Here is a 19,120-nt window from a genome sequence, read left to right as displayed (position 1 = left end):
AGCACAGTGGGTTTCAGGTACCTGTAACCAAAAGTCTTGAATAAGGTACTTGGGGAATCAATGCATTGCAGTAGAAAGCACTGATCTCCTGCTCTGCTCACCATAATGCTACCAGAAACTAGGCTCTCTGACATCCCAACAGTACATAGTAAGATGTTTAAGATACAAGACTGTGGGGTCAGAGCAAACCTGGATTCAGTTCCCAGCTTTGCCACATATTGGCCATGTGACCGTGGCTAAGTTACTTCATCTCTTCAACACTTCATTTTCTTAATCTAATAATGCAGGGGATCCATAAAATTCTCATTTGTGAGAATTAAAGAGAAAATGAGCTCCAGGCCATCATAGAAGGCCTTGCAGATTGTGCCCTCGTCATGCGGCCAAGCAACTGAGCTCAGGGCAATGGCTGACCCAGAGTAAGGGCTCAGAAAGTTAGCCATTACTCTATTTTTCCCTTTCAGTTCTAATTGCCTACCTGACTGCACCAAAACCACTATTTTAAGCAAGTTGCGAATGGCACTTTTAACTCAAATAGACACAAACACCTGCAACAATTTAGTTGGCAGTGGTTTCTCTGCTTCAGCTTGCCGTTCTTTTCAAAATAAACATATACCAGACACTACACCACCACACATAGTAGAAATTCTGGTAGACATAATGTATCTTTCAGGAAATCACTCCCAATTGCCAAGAACCTAACCTTTTGTGGCAATCTCTGCCAAAAAACAAAACAACATCCTATGGAAATATTTAGGGCTCTGAAGTCAGCACAACGTGGGGTAAAAAATACCCACCTCCTGCTGGGTGTGCTTGGGCAAGTTTCTTAATCTTCCCAAGCCTCTCTGTTCTCTTATTTTCAATGGGAACACCTCATAGGGTTATAGGGGATTAAATTAAGATCTATAAAGCTAAGCATAGTTCTAGAATATATAAAATGCTAAATAATTGCTAGCTGTTTTATTTTCAACTCTAGAATAACCAGAAACTTGTGTGTTTTACGTAATACACTAATAATCACTCACTGGCCCCAAGAAGTAATTTTGCTATTAACTTATATGAGGCTAATCCTTTTAAGTAGGTTGAATGACTTGATCTGAAGGCTGTTAAGATTCTGAATCTAAATGTAATGAAACTTTCCCCAAATGTCAGGTGATCTGACATTCTGGTTCAGCCAGGATAGTCCTATGCATAATTATTAATAGGGCCTCGTTTAAGTCTTGACAGTGTCCTAGTTTGTATGACAAATTATATGATCACCCTACCTAAATAAAATCTTTAGATGGGAGATACAGGTTTAAAATACTTTATTTCACCTCAGTGCATGTGTATTGTGGTTTACATTTTTTCTCTTAGTTTTTGAAGTAAACTGAAAATATAGAGCTTTTGGGGTTCTAAATCCATATATCAAGTAGCTTTTCATACTGCCTAGACTGGAGAGTTATGACTAAGCTCTAGGCCTTTATTTCAAAAGACAAGTCACAAGAATGAAGACAGAAATGCAGCAAGGCCTTCTTGTACAGCGCAGTTGCAGTGGTTTATAGAGATCTATACTACCTCACACAGATGTGGAATCAAGGAATGACAACACTTTACCTGCCCTACCAGTTTGCCACTTAAAATGCACTTCTGCACCAGGCACGGTGGCTCATGTCTGTAATTCCAGCATTTCGGAAGGCTGAGGCAGGAGGGTCACTTAAGCCCAGGAATTGCAGACCAGCCTGGAAAACACAGGGAGACCCCATCTCCACAGAAAAATAAAATAATTAGCTGGGCATGGTAGCTCATGCCTGTGGTCCCCACTACTCAGGAGGCTGAGGTGGAATCATCACTTGAGCCCAGGAGTTCGAGGCTGCAGTGAGCTATGATGGTGCCAATGCACTCCATCCTGGGTGACAGAGCAACACCTTATCATAAATAAATAAATAATAAACAAATAAATGAATAAATAAATGTATTTTCACATTTATCATCTAACTTCAACCTCAGAAGTAAATGCCATTTTCTGTTCCACCATCTTACGTGTGTCAGAGATTTCCACACAAGTGGGTGACTACTTGAAAAGTCAATCCACATAACTCGAAGATTCTCTGATGCTCACTCTCCTCCCTACCCAAGATCCCCAATCTCTTGTCCTTCTCAGCTTCTTGACTCCAAATTTCCAAATGCTCCTATGAATCTGAAAAACCTGGTTTTTGGCCTTCTTGTCCCATTTCGTACCCTGCCCTGCACCTCCATTCCACCCTCAGGCCATAATGTGCAGCTTTGTTCATGAGCCTCATGAAACCAAAGAAAAGAGCCTGTCCTTGCATAGGACATTCTGCTACTCCAGGACATGTGGCCGAGTCTGCCCTTTGCCTAGACTCTGCCCATTTGTGAATGAGAATAATACATTATCCCCCATCTTCCAGATGAGGAAACTGAGGCAGGAGGCCTGGTGGCTTGAAAAGGTCACCATAGTGGTAAAGCCTGAACTGGACAATGGGTCTTGGCCCCAATGTCCATGTTGTTTCCCTACAGCAATGCTTCTCGAATGTCAATGTACGCTTGCAAGGTCGGTTACATAATTTGTGGGGACCAGTGCAAAACAAAAATGCTGCATCCCTTGATCAAAAAGCAAGAAAAAAGCTTTTTCCTTTCTTCTTAGGTCTCTCTCTGGACTTGTTGGGGTGTTTTTTCATTTGCTACTTAACATTGATTGGGTTCCTTCTGCACAGGGATATTCTCAGGGCAAGTGCAGACCCTCAAAGGTGCCCAGAGCCTCACTGGCAATTGGGCACATGGGGCACACACACCCCACTCCACCTTCCTCATACCCTCTTGCAAGTCCCCATCCCTGCCAGAAGCAGAGGGTGGCAATGAACATTGGGTGGAAGTGGAAGAGTCAGCGGTCATCCTGGCAAGGGGTGGGACCACACATTAACTGCTCCAGAATCCCATGGGACTTCACTAGCAAAAAACAGATTCAAAAACAAAATTATTAAGAATGCCAAGAAGGTGACCACAGAACACTAAACCCTAAACACAGGGCACCCCTTCTGAGTGCAGGACCCTGTGCAGTGACTGCTCACACATCCATGAAGCCAGCCCAGTGCACACAAATCACCTGGGAATATTGTTAAAATGCACATTCTGACTCAAGAGGTCTGGAGTGCCCTGTGCATTTCTAACCAGGTCCTGGGGGAGGCTAAAACTGCTGGTCCTCAAATTATACTTGAGTAGCAAGGTGCTACACCACAAGCTGCATTTTGTAATGTGTTTATTATGTCAGATCCAATTACAAACTTTTTACGTCTTTCATTATTCAAATAAGGCAGCCATGAAAATAAGCACTAAATACAAGTCACCATCTATTGTGTCTTTAAAATGTGACAAGCCAGAAGTAGCAAATCTATTCACATTCATAGTATGTGCCTGCCTGGGTTTAAAGACTTCATATAGATAGAGACATGGAAAGGTGCTTATGCATATATCGATGTCACTCAGGTGGCCACACAAAAGGCTGCCTAACTCCTCCCGAGTAGACAACGCTCTCCATGTTCAGAGGGGCCAACTGTTGAAAACAGTCAAGTAAAATTTTTGAAAACAGGAGTAAGTGCCCATTTCCTCAGCTCATGGATGGAAACGACAGCTGAACGGTTTGAGTTTTTAAAAGTATACTTTTTCAGGAATGGCAGCACCCTGTATTCAAATAGAGAGAAGGAGAAAGATTTCTCTGAACTCCTATAGCAAAAGATCTAAGACCGTGGGGTCCTATTCAGTGTAAAACCACACAGCACATAAAGAATGAGATTGGGCAGGGCATGGTGACTCACAACTGTAATCCCAGCACTTTGGGAGGCCGAGGTGGAAGGATCGTTTGAGCCTAGGAGTTTGAGACCATCCTGGGCAACACAACAAGATCCCATCTCTACAAAAATTTAAAAAAAAAAAAAAAAAGCCAGCTGTGGTGATACACCTCTGTGGTCTCAGCTACACGGGAGGCTGAGGTGCGAGGATCACTTGAGCCCAGCAGTTCAAGGCTGCAGTGAGCTACGATCGTGCTACTGCACTCTGGCCTGGGGGACAGTGCAAGACCCAGTCTCTATAAATAAATAAGTAAGTAAGTAAATAAATAAATAAATATTTTTAAAAAGAATGAGATCACCAGCAAACTGAGCCTTGATGTCTTCATCCCTAAAATGGGGCCGATTACCCCATCTCACAGGATGCTGCCTTTAATCAAATCAGATGAGATAATCAATATGAAAGTTTGTGAACTACAAAGTACTGTACAAGTCCAAGGCTGTTGCCCTTTAACCACCTTAGAAAATGCTACAGGTTAGCCAGGAGCAGTGGTTCATGCCTGTAATCCTAGCACTTTGGAAGGCCGAGGCAGATGGATCACTTTGAGCTCAGGAGTTCAAGCTCAGCCTGAGCAACATAGAAAAACCCCATCTCTATAAAAGAAATACAGAAATTAGCTGGTGGTGATACATGCCTGTGGTCCCAGCTACTTGGGAGACTGAGGCTGGAAAATCACCTGAACCTAGGAGGTGGAGGTTGCAGTGAGCCCAGATAGTGCCAGTGCACTGGGCAACAGAGTAAGACTGAAAAAAAAGAAAAAAATGAGAATAGAGGAGAAGAGAAGAAAATGGAGGGGAGGGGAGGGGAGGAGAGGGAAGGAGAGGGCACAGGAGGGAAGGAGAGGGCACAGGAGGGAAGGAGAGGGCACGGGAGGGGAGGGGAGGGAAGGGAATGGGAGGGGAAGGAAGGGGAGGGGAGGGAAGGGAAGGGGAGGCGAGGGAAGGAGAGGGAAGGGAAGGGGAGGCAAGGGAAGGGGAGGGGAGGGAAGGGGAGGGGAGGGAAGGGGAAGGGAGGGAAGGGAAGGGAAAAGAAGGGAAGGGAAGGGGAGGGAAGGGAAGAGAAGGGGACGGAAGGGGAGGGGAGGGGAGGGAAGGGAAGGGAAAAGAAGGGAAGGGAAGGGGAGGGAAGGGGAGGGAAGGGGAGGGAAGGGAAGAGAAGGGGACGGAAGGGGAGGGGAGGGAAGGGAAGGGAAGAGAAGAAAGAAAACGCTATAGGTGACTAATGAAAGTTCCATTTCTGCTTCATGTCCTGTACCATTTGAAGTGGGGAAGGGTACTAATGGAGTAGATTCTTTCAAAGATGTAATGTTATAAGACTGAAACCCCCTTTTATAATTGGAACAAATCACGCCTCCGATTGAGTAATACTTGGAAATCCATCATCAATTTGATTTATACACAGCATCAATAAATCATACAAACTGAACCCTGTGTAGCTCAGAGAGTAAACAAAAGTAAACATTGTGTTTCACCTGACTTGTTGGCAAGACAAAATGAAAACTCTGGCTACCTCAACTGGAATAATGCCTTTGGTCTCTGGCTGTTTGGTTATTTTTGGAAACTTTTATGGAATATTAACTTCATTTGCTCTAATTCTGCAGGAAGCCACATTGGAAGTGCAAGAAAATATAAATGATTAAAAAGCAGAAGTGAAAAAAAATAACCACGGATTTTGCCCCAACCTTCTTTAGGTAATATATTAACTGCATCTCTTCAAAACTGCGGGACCCCAATCTCCACTATTATCCCAGTTCTAACATGGCTGCATTCAACACGGTACACACACTGGTGTTAGCAGACTTTTTTCATTGTCTGTTGTTTTCCCAGAGATAAACCTAAGTAAAGGAAATACTTTTCCTAAGTATAGGAAAGTGACATTTTAAATCAGTGTATTTTAAAATTTATGATGTGGCAGTGGAGAAAAACACACAGCTAGCTAACCAACTGACCAAGCAAGCTCTAACCTAAACTCTAGATTAAAACCAGTTGAAATAGCCAACCACAAACAGTAAAAAATAAACATGAAACGATGTATTATTTAAAGTACATTAAGTTTTTGACTTCCCAGGTTCTCACAATACATTATCTTTCTTAAACCAGGTCTTTACAAGAGACACCACCCTTAAGTGACACAAAAGAGTTTTTTAATCCCAATTAGTTTGGTGTCCTTTGTTGATATTATTCTGTCTTTTTCGTCTGACCAACAATAATGAATAACCCACAAACGCTAATGAATAACTAACTCCCTTTGTCTCCAAGGACAGCAGAGCCCAGCAAGAAATGTCAGAAGCCCTGAAGTAAAATAAAAACTCTTATAATGAAAATCTTCCCAATTATATACTCCTCCAGGTACTACAAATGTAAAATTGTCTTAAATATTTAAATAGTTGTGTCAAATGTACTTAAAGTGGGGATCATAAAGCTGATTTCCCAGATGCTTTGAAAAATGCATTTCTACCAGTCAAATTACAATGAGTAACTGCTGGAGCAGGAAGTAGGGGAAATACAATATAACCGGGATCCTTCAAACACAAATCCTAGCGAGACTAATAAGTTGCCAACTGCACCCTGTCCTGCCTGCTTACTCAGTGGCTCAGATAAATAGGAACACATTCACCTCCACTCATTAAAAATTTACATGTAGTAAATGATCAATTTTTAAACTAATTTCTATTATCTTAGAAACATAAAACTAAAAGTAACTCTTCCTTGTCGTAGACAGAGCAAAAAAAATACACTGATGTTGCTGAAAACACTGACAAGTGTGCAACAAGATAGTGTGACGAAGAACTCAGTAATGTTGTATTTTAATTGGAACTCGCTATCTTTCTCTAATATATTTCCTAACACTGTCCGTAGAAAAGGCTTACAAGCAATGACATCCCACAGTCAACAAGAACACCCTTTCAGCCAGTTTTCCAGATATTCCCCACTAAGAGGGACTTGAGCTTCTTGGGAAAATGCATGATTCCAGGTACGGGGCACGCAAATAAAAGTGAGCCTAGAACATCTTGTTATGCCTGTAAGCAAGGAAGTACTTAATGGGAACATGTCATAAAGACACAAGAATTGACTTCAAGGGGCTCCCACTGGTCAAATTTGGGACAGTTTGAGCATCACAAAGAATAATGATGGTAATGAATTCTAACAGAATAATTAAAAAAAAAAAATCCATGAGTGATTCTGTAGTGATTCACAAAAAGAGAAGGGAGAGAAACTCCTCTCTCTAGAAGAATACCAGCTAATAAACATAGCAGGAATAAAAGAATCAGAAAATCACCACTATGCAACCAACCATGTAAAAACTGATTCTGACAAGTATCATCAACGGATGCTATGAAAGATTGTTGGAGGACAAGATATTCGCACAAGATTACTTATACATTTTGAAAGAGAAAGTGTCCTTCACAATGCAGAGATCTGGTAACACCACCTTAGCCAGGTGATCAAATATAGCATCACAAATACTAGGATGAAGCAGCATTCAGTGCTTCTGGGTATAATGCAATGTGTGGTACACAAATCACCTTCATAGTATTCTTGTCAAAAATATTTAACCTGAATCCAATCATGAAGAAATTATCAGACAAACCAGAGTGTGGAACAAGACAACTCACCTGAACTCTTTAAAAATATCAGCGTGGCTGGGCACGGTGGCTCATGCCTGTAATCCCAGCACTTTGGGAGGCTGAGGCAGGTGGATCATGAGGTCAGGAGTTCAAGACCAGCCTGGCCAAGATGGTGAAACCCCATCTCTAATAAAAATATAAAAGTTGCCGGGTGTGGTGGCAGGCACCTGTAATCCCAGCTACTCATGAGGCTGAGGCAGAGAACTGCTTGAACCCAGGAGGTAGAGGTTGCAGTGAGCCGAGATCACGCCACTGCACTCCAGCCTGGGCGACAGAGCAAGACTCCATCTCAAAAAAAAAAAAAAAAATATATATATATATACACACAAACACACACACACATATAATACATATTATATATATTTTATATTATATATATATCAGCGTTTTTTTTAGTGAAACACAAAGAAAGGTAGAGGAACTGGAAGAAAAAAAACAATAATATCAACAAAGGACACCAAACTAATTGGGATTAAAAAACTCTTTTGTGTCACTTAAGGGTGGTGTCTCTTGTAAAGACCTGGTTTAAGAAAAATAATGTATTGTGAGAACCTGGGAGGCTGAAAAATTAATGTACTTTAAATAATACATCAAGTTTCATGTTTATTTTTTACTGTCTGTGGTTGGATATTTCAACTGGTATTAACCTAGAGCTTGGATTAGAGCTTGTTGGGTCAGTCGGTTTGCTAGCTGTGTGTTTTTCTCCACTGCCACATCATTAATTTTAAAATACTGATACTGGTTTAAAATGTTATTTTCCTGTATCATTCCTTTACTTAGGTTTATCCCTGAGAATACAACAGACAATGAAAAAAGTCTGTTGAAGTAGGCTAAAGAGATATGACAACCAAAGGTAATATATGATCTTTGATTAGAAAAAAAAAACAGCTATAAAGGACAATTAGATAATATCATAAATATGATATAATAATTTATATCATAATAATAATATAAGTAGAATGAAATAAAAAATAATATAAAATTGAAATATGGATTACTATTTATTTATTTATGTTTGAGGCAGGGTCTCACTCTGTCACCCAGGCTTGAGTGCAGTGGCACAATCATGGCTCACCGCAGCCTCAAACTCCTGGACTCAAGTGATCCTCCCACCTCGGCCTCCCGCATAGCTGCGTCAACAGGCACATGCCAACACACCCAGCTAATTATTTTATTTTTTGTAGAGAGAGAGGGGTCTCACTTTGTTGCCCAGACTGGTCTTGAGCTCCTGGCCTCAAGCCATCCTCCCACCGTGGCATCCCAAAGTGCTGGGACTACAGGTGTGAGCCACATGCCAGCCTGGGCTGTATTTTAAAATGTAACTATATATAAATAATACTTTGTATGAAAGTTAACTTTCTTGGTTATGATTAATATATTTTGGTTATATAACATGAAAGATACTGGCTTAGGAATTTGGAGGTCACAATGTCTGCACCTTACTTGAGAGAGATAAAAGAGGCAAAATGCAAAAAAAAAGTTAAATGCAGTATAATACAACACAAAACAGCAGAAGGCCAGATCAAACTTTAAAAAATGATAAATTCAGCGTCAAAGAATGAATTGTATTTAAGAAATAAGTTATGCAATGATTGGTTAATTTCAATGGGAATAGCTGGGTAGGGCACCTGGGAAAGCTGTTGGAAGAGGAACAGACCTGGGAGGAGTTGTTCTTTTCCTCTTGTTCTTTTTGTCTTTTGCCTTTTGTCCTCTTCCTTCCTCCTCACTCTTCTCAGAAGGCAGACTAGATAGCTGGAGCTGGAATGAGGCAAATGTTGTGCAATCTAGACGAAGACTAAAGAGCTCCATGATCTTGGACCAGAGAGAGCGGAGTGGCCAACCACTAGCAGCAAGCACCTACTGCAGTCTTCTCTATATAATAAAAATAAACTCCTACAACAAAAGTTCCCAACTCTTCTCAGTTTATAGCATGCTCAGTGTTTCAGCAATTTTTCATGGTACCCCTAGGCCAAAAGAAACACCTAAAGTTGCATTTATCAAGTAGTTAGGTGTAAACAACTCAATAACACGTATGTACTAACAGCTTATTGGTTGTTTGAAAAAATAATACAAATAAATTAAAAGAAAAATAGTATTTTTATTTCATTCTTACATAACCACAAATACTAATGGGATGTGTGTTAAATTGTGCACTCCAGTGTTTCTCAAATTTTGGAGTAAGACTGGACACCATCACCCGTTCCACGTTGATTTTCACTTAGTATTTGCTCTTTTAAAATTGTGGTAAAATATATACAGCATAAAAGCGATCGTCTTAATCATTTGTAAGTATACAGTTCGGTGGCATTAAGTACATTCACATTACTGTGCAACCATCACCATTACCCATCTCCAAAACTTTTCCATCCTCACCAACTGAAACTCTGTACCCATCAAACACTAACTCCTCATGCCCCCTTTTCCCCAACTCCCAGCAACCACCACTCTTTCTGACTATATGAATTTGACCATTCCAGGAACTTCATACAAAAGGAATCATACAATACGTGTCCTTTTGTGACTGGTGCATTTCATTTAGCATAATTTCCTCAAAGATCATCCATGTTGTGGCATGTGTCAGAACCTCCTTTCTTTTTCAGGCTAAATAATATTCCATTGTATGTATATACCACATTGGGTTGTTTCTTCCTCTTGGCTATCATAAATAATGCTGCTGTGGACATGGCTGTCAAAAGTACCTGCTGCTTCTAAATCACAATTACTGAAAATGGAGCTTCTCAAAGATATGATGTCACCAAAAGGAACATAGCGCAACTTACTGTTAAAACTGTCAACCTCCTCAAGCTAGTAGTTTGCCTGGTGTCCAAAGGATATCACATATCCCTGTTTCCTTCTAAATTTAAAATACCCTGTCACTCCCAAAGTTCACTGTGGCACTCCAGTGACCTTTAACACACTGTTTGGGAACCACAATCTATGATGTTAAAGCCACTGTTATTTTGAGTTTTCAACTGAGCAGAACTCAATTTTTAAATAATATAAATGATACAAATGTATACTTCTCATGAGCCTTCCATCAAAGATTCTTCAGTCTTCAAGTCAGATGCTTGTCTGTGTAGCAATTCTTAGGCAACTTAACCTTTCTCCGTACACAGCTCTACTGCTTCCCTAAGAGTTGCTATAATCACTTTCAAAGCTTAGAAAATGCATTTTCTTAGCCGCCATGTAAACTGTACCTTGCCCCAAAGCAATGATACTGCTTTGGTTAAAATTTATGTGTCAACTTGCCTGGGCCACTTGGTGCCCCAATATTAGGTCCAACACTACTCTGGGCATTTCTATGACGGTGTTTTTGGGTAAGATTAACATTTAGTCAGTACACTGAGTAAAACATATTGCCCTCCCTAATGTGGGTGGTTCTCAGCCCATCAGTTGAAGTCCTGAATAGAACAAGGTTGACCCTTGCCCCCGACAAGAGAAAATTCTTCCTGCCTGATTGCCTTCCAACTGGGACACTGGCTTTTTCCTTGCCTTTAAATTCAAACTGAAACATCAGCTCTTCCTGGATCTTGAGCCTGGCAGCCTACAGACAGGGACTACATCGTGGGTTCTCCTAGTTCTCAGGCCTTCAGACTCAGACTGCAATGAAACCATTGGCTCTCCTGGGTCTCCAGCTGATTGACTCTCCCTGTAGATCCTGGAACTTGCCACTCTCCATAATCCCAGGGGCCAATTTCTTATAACGAATTTCTTTATATATATACACACACACAAATATACACATGTAGATATGTATCCTATTTGTCTATTTCTCTGGAAAACCCTAATTAATAAACCCACAAGAGTCCCATGTTCCATCAGTGTCCTCAAAATGGATCCAAACTCCTTGGCACATCATTCATGGCCCTTCCTCTGGCTTCTGCTGATTCTTCTCCAGCTTCATCTCTTACCATGGTTTTCTGTACCCCTACCTATGTGGAACCAGGTGCAAGTCCATGAAATGCACCAGGATTTCTTCCCTCCAAGTTTTGAGTGCATTTTTCTCCCTTCCCAGAATAAGTTCCAGACAACCCCCTCCATGCAAATATATGCGTGCACACACACACACACACACAGGAATGCACTTTGCATGACTGCAAAGCTAGCTCTTTACCTTCCAAGTATCTGCCTATATAGCACAGGCCAGGAACCCTTCTATGTGGCCATATCATTCTGAGTGTATCCCTACCAGAGTCCTTACTGTGCTGTTTGTTTTTTTGTTTGTTTGTTTGTTTTTTGAGATGGAGTCTTGCTTTCTCGCCCCGGCTGGAGTGCAATGGCGCAATCTCTGCTCACTGCAATCTCTGCCTCCCAGGCTCAAGCAATTCTCCTGCCTCAGCCTCCCGAGTAGCTGGGATTACAGGCGCCCACCACCACACCCGGCTCATTTTTGTATTTTTAGCAGAGGCGGGGTTTCACCATCTTGGCCAGGCTGGCTTCCAACTCCTGACCTCAAATGATCTGCCTGCCTTGGCCTCCCAAACTGCTGGGATTACAAGCGTGAGCCATCGCACCCACCTACTGTGCTATAGTTTAACTGCCCACTTGTTTGTATGAATTATCCAACTCCTTGAGGGAAAGGACTATGCTTTATTGGCTATTGCATCTGCAGAACAGTGGCTCACCCATAATATATGCTCAATAATTATTTGTAGAGTAAATGATCAAAGTTCAAATAATCCTAGATCACCATCCTCAACCAGTTATTGGCTTAGTATAGGAACTGTCAACCAAAATCTGGAAGAAACGATACATTCAGCCACTTCTTGCACCATCTAGACCACTGATGGTATCTAAGCTCCAAAGCTAGAGGTGATAATAATACAGCTGTCCTCTACCCGTCATTTGTGCCTATGCATGTCACAATCATGCAGATCCAGGAGGAGCACTGTAAGCTAGGAAGCTGAGCAAGGAAACAAAAAGCCACGGGGAAGAGAATCAAGAGGCAGCACTACTTCTGACAGGCATTTCAAGGTGTATCAACCCTGAGAATTCACTAGCACCTGAGGTTTTTTAAAAAAACATGGCTTTAATTACAGCCACTGCTGACCGCCATCAAAGTTAGTATTCCCAAGCTCCTTACTGGCTGGTGCCTCTGAAGTTACTTACTCTTTCTAGACCTTGTTCCCTTATCAGTTAAATAACCATAGCATACAACTCAGTTCTGTTTGAGGAATAACTGAGACTACGTATTGGAAAGCACTTACCACGGTGCCTGACATATGCTGAGTTATGATACAATAAAGGCAAGTTATTAATATTATCACCATTATTAGTGTCAGTCAGGATTGCAAACACAAGTACATATAAAAGCAAGCTACAGCTCACTAGTCAAGCATGAGCTAAAAGGCTTTATCGGGCCTCAGCCCCTGAAAATCTAAACACCTAAATTTAACATGAGGGAACTTAACTTGCCACATCATGGACATAGCAACCTGACAATGAGAAACCTATTTTGGATGTAGCCCCAGGGAAACTTTTTCCTATACTTATGCTAAATATCAGTACCTCTAAGAAATAAAATGACTCAAAACTAATCTAGACCAAAAAAAAAGAAGAAGAAGAAAAATAAATAAATTAAGGCCTGGCACGGTGGCTCACGCCTGTAACCCTAGCAGTTTGGGAGGCCAAGGCAGGCAGATCACTTGAGCTCAGGAGTTGGAGACCAGCCTGAGCAACATAACGAAATCCTGTCTCAAAAAAAAAAAAAAAAAGAAAAAAAAAATTAGCCAGGCATTGTGGCATGCACCTGTGGTCCCAGCTACTTGGGGGACTGAAGCAGGAGGATCACTTGAACCCAGGAGGATGAGGCTGCAGTGAGACCAAGATCATGCCACTGTACTCCAGCCTGGGTGACAAAGTGATACCCCGTCTCAAAAAATTTACTAATTTAAAAGGCACATGTATGTTTAGTGCTATTTTTTTTAAACCTGCCCATTTATACCAATTTATCCAAACACAGAAATACACGGACACTAAAACAACTTTTTGGCTACTTGACTGATAGAAATCATTATTCACCTTAATTAATTGAATGAGTGGCTATTCTGAAGGTTGCTAGTAATTCTATTTGGTGGTGTAAGCATTTTTAACATAAACATTTAAGACGGAATGCTAAAAATACCTTAAGGAATATATAATTGTGCTATTTCATACAGCAAAGCTATATTTTACGTGGGGTGCATGCTCTTTCTCTAACTACATACGTCATCTACAATATAACCTCATTAATTCAACATCAATTTTTAATGTGTCGCTCAAATAACTTGCTATTCACCAACAATTATTCTTTAATTTAAAATATATGGTAATTCAAACACTAATGAATTAAAAGCACATTCTCTCTATACTTCAAATTGACCAGGTTTTCTAGTTCTCCACAAGCACAAAATACATCTTTTCATTATTCCCTTCTAGCTTGCTTCCCTCTTGCTACTAGCTATATGATAAAAATTACAGGCTTTGCTCTTAGTTTTTCTTATTTATATTTATTGATTCCTCATTTTATTGGTTATTAAAATTTCCCTTTTTTTTTCATTCTTTTCCTTCCAAACACCACCTTTCTTCTACACTATACTTTTAGCACTGGCATAAGGACAGTTCCAGTCAGTCTTCTTGTCCATGGCCTGGAGAATTCAGCCCCCAGGGAAACAGGACAGAGCTACATGTATCCGGAGGGCAGGATCTTGCTAACCTAGCTCTTACTCTTCCACCACAACCACTCAGCCTGCCTCCCTATTTTTTATCTTTCTATCTTACTGTTACTCTGTTTCACAGTCCCAGGAGATGTCTCACACTCAGCATTTACCACTGTGGTCCCCTCCAACACATACACACCCACTCCCTTACTGAGCAAGCTATATATCATTACGAGACCATCAACTTTGACCCTGACACTGAATCATGTATTTTTCCATAGGATTTGCTGGCAGAAAATGGGATGGGGGAGAAAAAAATCGTTTCCATTTTTAAAAGGTTCCAGAAAGACAATCCTACCTTTCCCAGGATTTGGAGGAAAAGGGCTTCCAAACTCCTGCTGCTTTGGCTTTAAAGTATGTGACCCTGACATGCCTCCAGCCTGGGTGACCTGGAATTGCGGCTTCCCATTGGTGAGCATTTGTCTCCTGGGGCTTAAGGCAGGCAGATGGATGCGGCTCTCAGCCACGTTGTTCTGAGGAGCCATCCCTCCTCCTGAGGGCATCTTGAGATGGAGGTTGTTAGCAAGGCTTCCCACAGTGGGACTCGATGTGCTGCCACAGGGCGAGGGGCCAGGAGTCCCGGAGTGGGCTCGGATGGCAGGAATGTGGTGACCACTGACCATCCTAGGCCCCTGTGGGGTTCCCGATGTCCGGTGGAGACTCATGCTGCATGATCTTCCATTCATTCTGAAAAACCTGTGGCCAAGACGGTCAAATATCCAATGTCACTAATGACTCCTTTCAGGCAAAGTCCAATAAGTTATCCATGGTGTGGGTTATAAGCCTGTTTAAAAAAATAAACGCAGGCATTTTTAAAAGCAAAAATGAAAATAAGATACAGTGAGTTTTTCAACCTGTGTATCATTCATAAGGAAGAAAAGCAGCACTCTTAGCAAGATGGCCTTTTAGGTAGAACAGGGTCCTCAAATACATGGCTCATTGGCAGGCACTCTCCCCTTCTGCATTCATGGTGGACATGGATTATGGATCACTGCATTGTTTTGTTTGCCACTGAGCCCTTCTCAATACAGTGCTCTCGGCAACTACAACAATCTACTGGTGCCAGCTTGCAAAACAAAACTTATTTTGTTCCCTAGAGGATCTGTCCATATTAGTTCACCTTTGCTACAGTGGGTCTTGGAAAACCCAAAAGCACCACCTACCTGAGCTGTGAGACCAATGCTTCAAAGTTCCAGTAAACAACCACAAAGTAGACATGGCTTCTAAATGAGACTATGGGGACACTAAACCATCTCTGATTTTCACTCTAAGAGCTATCTTTTCACAGTCCCTAGATTCGAAAAAGATGAACACCTAGGCCTGGGAATACCATAAAATTTTCATATATCCATATATTCATATATTCAAATATTCATGGCAGCATTAGAGTCTTGGTTCCATAATGATCCTGAGTTATGGGGATGGGAAGAGAATCAACACCACGATACTGTAACCTTCCACTAAAATCCTAGAAAAGAGAAGGGCTGTGCAAAACGCCTTACAGGGAGCATAAGGAGAGAATGTCCCTTCTAAAAGTGACCTGTCCAGTATGTACATGATACATGACATTCAGTAAATCTACCATAGTTCCATAAAGCTTCCTAACATTAAGGAAGCAGAACAAGAACCAAGAGAAGCACTGACATGATGGCAGGACGTCATCACCCACCCACGCGACGATGCCGGGTTATAAATCACTAAAGAAGGCCCTTCCTTCCCTTGATCAATAGCTCCTCAAAATGTATGCGATGAGGTGGTAAAGTGCCATGGTTGTGCCACTATGCCAAATGTATTATAGACACTGTCACAATCTGCCCTTCAGAGATGACAGTCATGGAAAGAAGCCAAAGTTCAACAAACACAGGAAATAAGGACTGAGTACAAAGCAGGAGTGACCAGATATCCTCAAGTGGATGACTCCTACTTTTTGTGTATGATCCACTCAAAGTGTTGAACAAACATTTTTCAACTCAACTTCCAAATAAAAGACTCCATAAATAATCGAGAAAAGGCTATCAAGGAGAAACACTTTTTGTGAAGAGTTTATTTGTCATTTTTAGAAAATCAAAAATATCTAATTTTAACTCAAGCACTCACTATGCCTTCTGCAAAGTTTGCTGTGTGTGCCTATCTTGAGGAAATTCAAAAGTAATTAACAATATAAAATGTAGAATGTTTTCTTAATTCTTACTAATTCTCTATTTTCACTAAGAATGCCATCAGTTTGTGACATTTAATACTATCATGCCATCTAGTTCTGGAAAACACTCAGCCATATTCCTCTAAGTCAGGTCTCACTCCTGCCCTCTTCTCCCATGAGTACGAAGCAGGAGTGACCAGATAACCTCAGTTCTTACATTGGTAAAATTCCAATGCTTTTTATGGTACATTTATGTAGGAGAACTCCTGTGTGTCACCAGCCAGTCTGTAAATCCATTCATTGGTAGATCATGAGCAACAGTCACTTAATGTCTCTGTACTTTGCCAGATAAAATTGGTCATCTATTTTCCTCTCATTGATAAAATTGTGTTTTCTGAGCACTCTGAACCCTGCAGAAGAAAGCATTTATTCAGCAGCAACCCACCCCCCGCCAAAAAAAGGCAAAAGAAATATGTCACATTGGCAATTTTTTTAAAATAAAGAATTGTTCAACATGACTGGAAATATGAGTCACTAAGACCATGGTCCAAGTGACAAGTGTCTGCAGATTTTCAGACTGTGCCCATTTCCAGGTTTTTAAAAATAAAGGAGTCATTTTTTTGGCAGCAAGATCATATACGAGCAGGAATTCTCATCAAAAATCTGGATAAAAACACATAAGGAGGTACTTAGCACGATCATTAAAAAGGTGAGTTTGCAAGAAGGAAAAATAATTAGAGCACTGAGAACTTAATTAAGTATCAGGCATTCACACCTGCCTGTCTTGGAATGAATATTTATTTTATTTTATTTTTTTTATAAACTACACTCCCGTTTTAAATAGTTTTAGGTTGAAAGTAAAAACAACAACAAAGTATACTTAAATTTTATTACTAAGAAAGCAACAGCCAGAAAGTAAAGTGATTAATACCATAACGAAAAAACCAATAGGCCAATGGCATGTAAGCTGAGCAAAACCAGCCTCAAGACAAAAATAAAAGAAACTAAACATGAAAATATGGCGAATATTCCAGTTTTCACATTAATTATGCCAACAGATTTCTCAAACATTAGATATTAGAATGTAAAAATAAATTTCATCTATTTATATGATAATATTTTGTATACTTTTTAGCTAGGCCATATGATGAAGATATAATTCTAAGTCTACTTGGTAACAAAAAAAGGGATAAAATGCTATTATAACTTTTAAGAAAGACCCTCATAGAGTCTGAATGAAATGGCACTCAAAAAGTCAAGATACCCAAGTTCTACTTCTGACAAATCATTTATAACTTTTCTGGACTTACAGTTTTTCATCCATAAAAAGTTCAGGAATTTGGATCTATTCATTATGGCCTCTTGAAATTCTGTAATTCCAGGTAATTTAGAAAAGAAAGATTATCAAGAACACCCATTTACTATAATCAAGAATAAATATGTAGATTTTATACCTATGGCATTTAAATCTGGACGGTAGACATGGAAGTAAAAAATAATAGCATTCTCTACCACCCCCATCAAAGTGCGAGCTGATAGAAAAAGGCTTGCCCATCAGCAATGTGTCTATGGGCAATACTAACCATGAACAACAAATTTCAACATTGCATGTACACTTTGCCAAAAAGGTAAAATCACAACTAATCACTGTCAAAAACTTAACTGACAGGATTCCATCGGAAGAGCACCTTTCTAGTTAAAAATCCAATCACATTATTCTAGTCAGCATTTTCTCCTCTGCTCTCCATCCAACTACTCTACCCCAGGCTACCAATAACAAAAACAAAAGAAACAAGAAAAAGAAAAAGCAAGGAACACCCAGAGGTATAAATTAGGATATTTTGGATCTGACATTGTGGCATATTTAGAGTTTTATACTACATTGGTTCCTACAATGAAAATGTTCATTCTGCTAATATGAGTCAGCATGAAAGTTAATCAATCTTTCCTTTTGACCACTTTCAAACTCTTTGAACACACTTCTGTAAATCAGGTCAGAGAGGAAATCACTTAACCCTAAGGAAACTAAGGCACAAAACCATTTAGTAATTCCACTAGTTTTCTGAAAATGCGTGACTTTCATCAAAATATAAAATCATGACTCTACCTTCTACCCAAGGCTCCAGGCACTGCTCATCATGGATTAAAAGATTAAACAAACGAAAAGCAATGTTAACTCATCCATTCCAGAAAATTTCAAGAACATGACTTCCATAATGCCTATTTACAGCTAAAGGCCCTTTCTTAGTAAATATCATTAACAGACTCATCTAGAGTCATAACTCATCTGATGAGCCAGTTAATTATTAATTTTCATACATCATTTCATTTCCTTAGGCTACATTTAGCCTTTGTTACATTTTCCATTTCTTATGCCACAAGCACTTCTTACTCTGCATAGAAAACCCGATAATGAGGCACAAAATACTGGCCAGCAAACAAACTGCTTCTGACTCTACTTCTTATATATCTGTCTAAGCCATCTACAATAAGAGTTTTTATTGATCCTTTTTATTTTTTCCCTTTGGGTTCATGACTGTATAATTTCACTAATGCCGCCTTTTCAACATCGCTGCCTTGATTGTTAATAGGCTCCTGCTATTCCCATGGGCTTCTCTTGTTACAGCTTTTGTAGCCAGAAGAATATAGAAATGAAAAGCCTATTGATAGATAATATAAGTTATTCTCATGCACGGCTGCAGTGTGAAGCACATTTCGCAATTCAATCAAGGACAGATAGAGCTGAATGTTCTTAGATCCTAGGAGTTCATTTAAATAAGCAGAATGTCCCTTGTCCTAACACAGGTGACT

The 19,120-nt window shown here is 40.3% G+C and overlaps 1 protein-coding gene across 3 annotated transcripts in view; it reads right to left on the bottom strand.

Annotated features, from left to right (window-relative positions):
- The window catches only part of GLIS3 (GLIS family zinc finger 3), a 491,641-nt gene that overhangs the window by 463,559 nt on the left and 8,962 nt on the right, over positions 1 to 19,120 (bottom strand). For 2 of the 3 annotated variants that reach the window (XM_063594501.1, XM_063594502.1), the window contains exon 1: positions 14,468 to 14,948. The exons of the other annotated variant lie outside the window; for it this stretch is intronic. In XM_063594501.1, coding sequence (XP_063450571.1) covers positions 14,468 to 14,855 — 388 coding nt within the window. In that variant the 5' untranslated portion in view covers positions 14,856 to 14,948. Of the gene's footprint in view, positions 1 to 14,467; positions 14,949 to 19,120 lie in introns of those variants that run through there. 3 annotated transcript variants of the gene reach the window in all.

The sequence above is a fragment of the Pan paniscus genome, chromosome 11 (assembly GCF_029289425.2).
Source record: "Pan paniscus chromosome 11, NHGRI_mPanPan1-v2.0_pri, whole genome shotgun sequence".
Taxonomy (NCBI): domain Eukaryota; kingdom Metazoa; phylum Chordata; class Mammalia; order Primates; family Hominidae; genus Pan; species Pan paniscus.
This window is presented reverse-complemented; position numbering and strand designations above follow the sequence as displayed.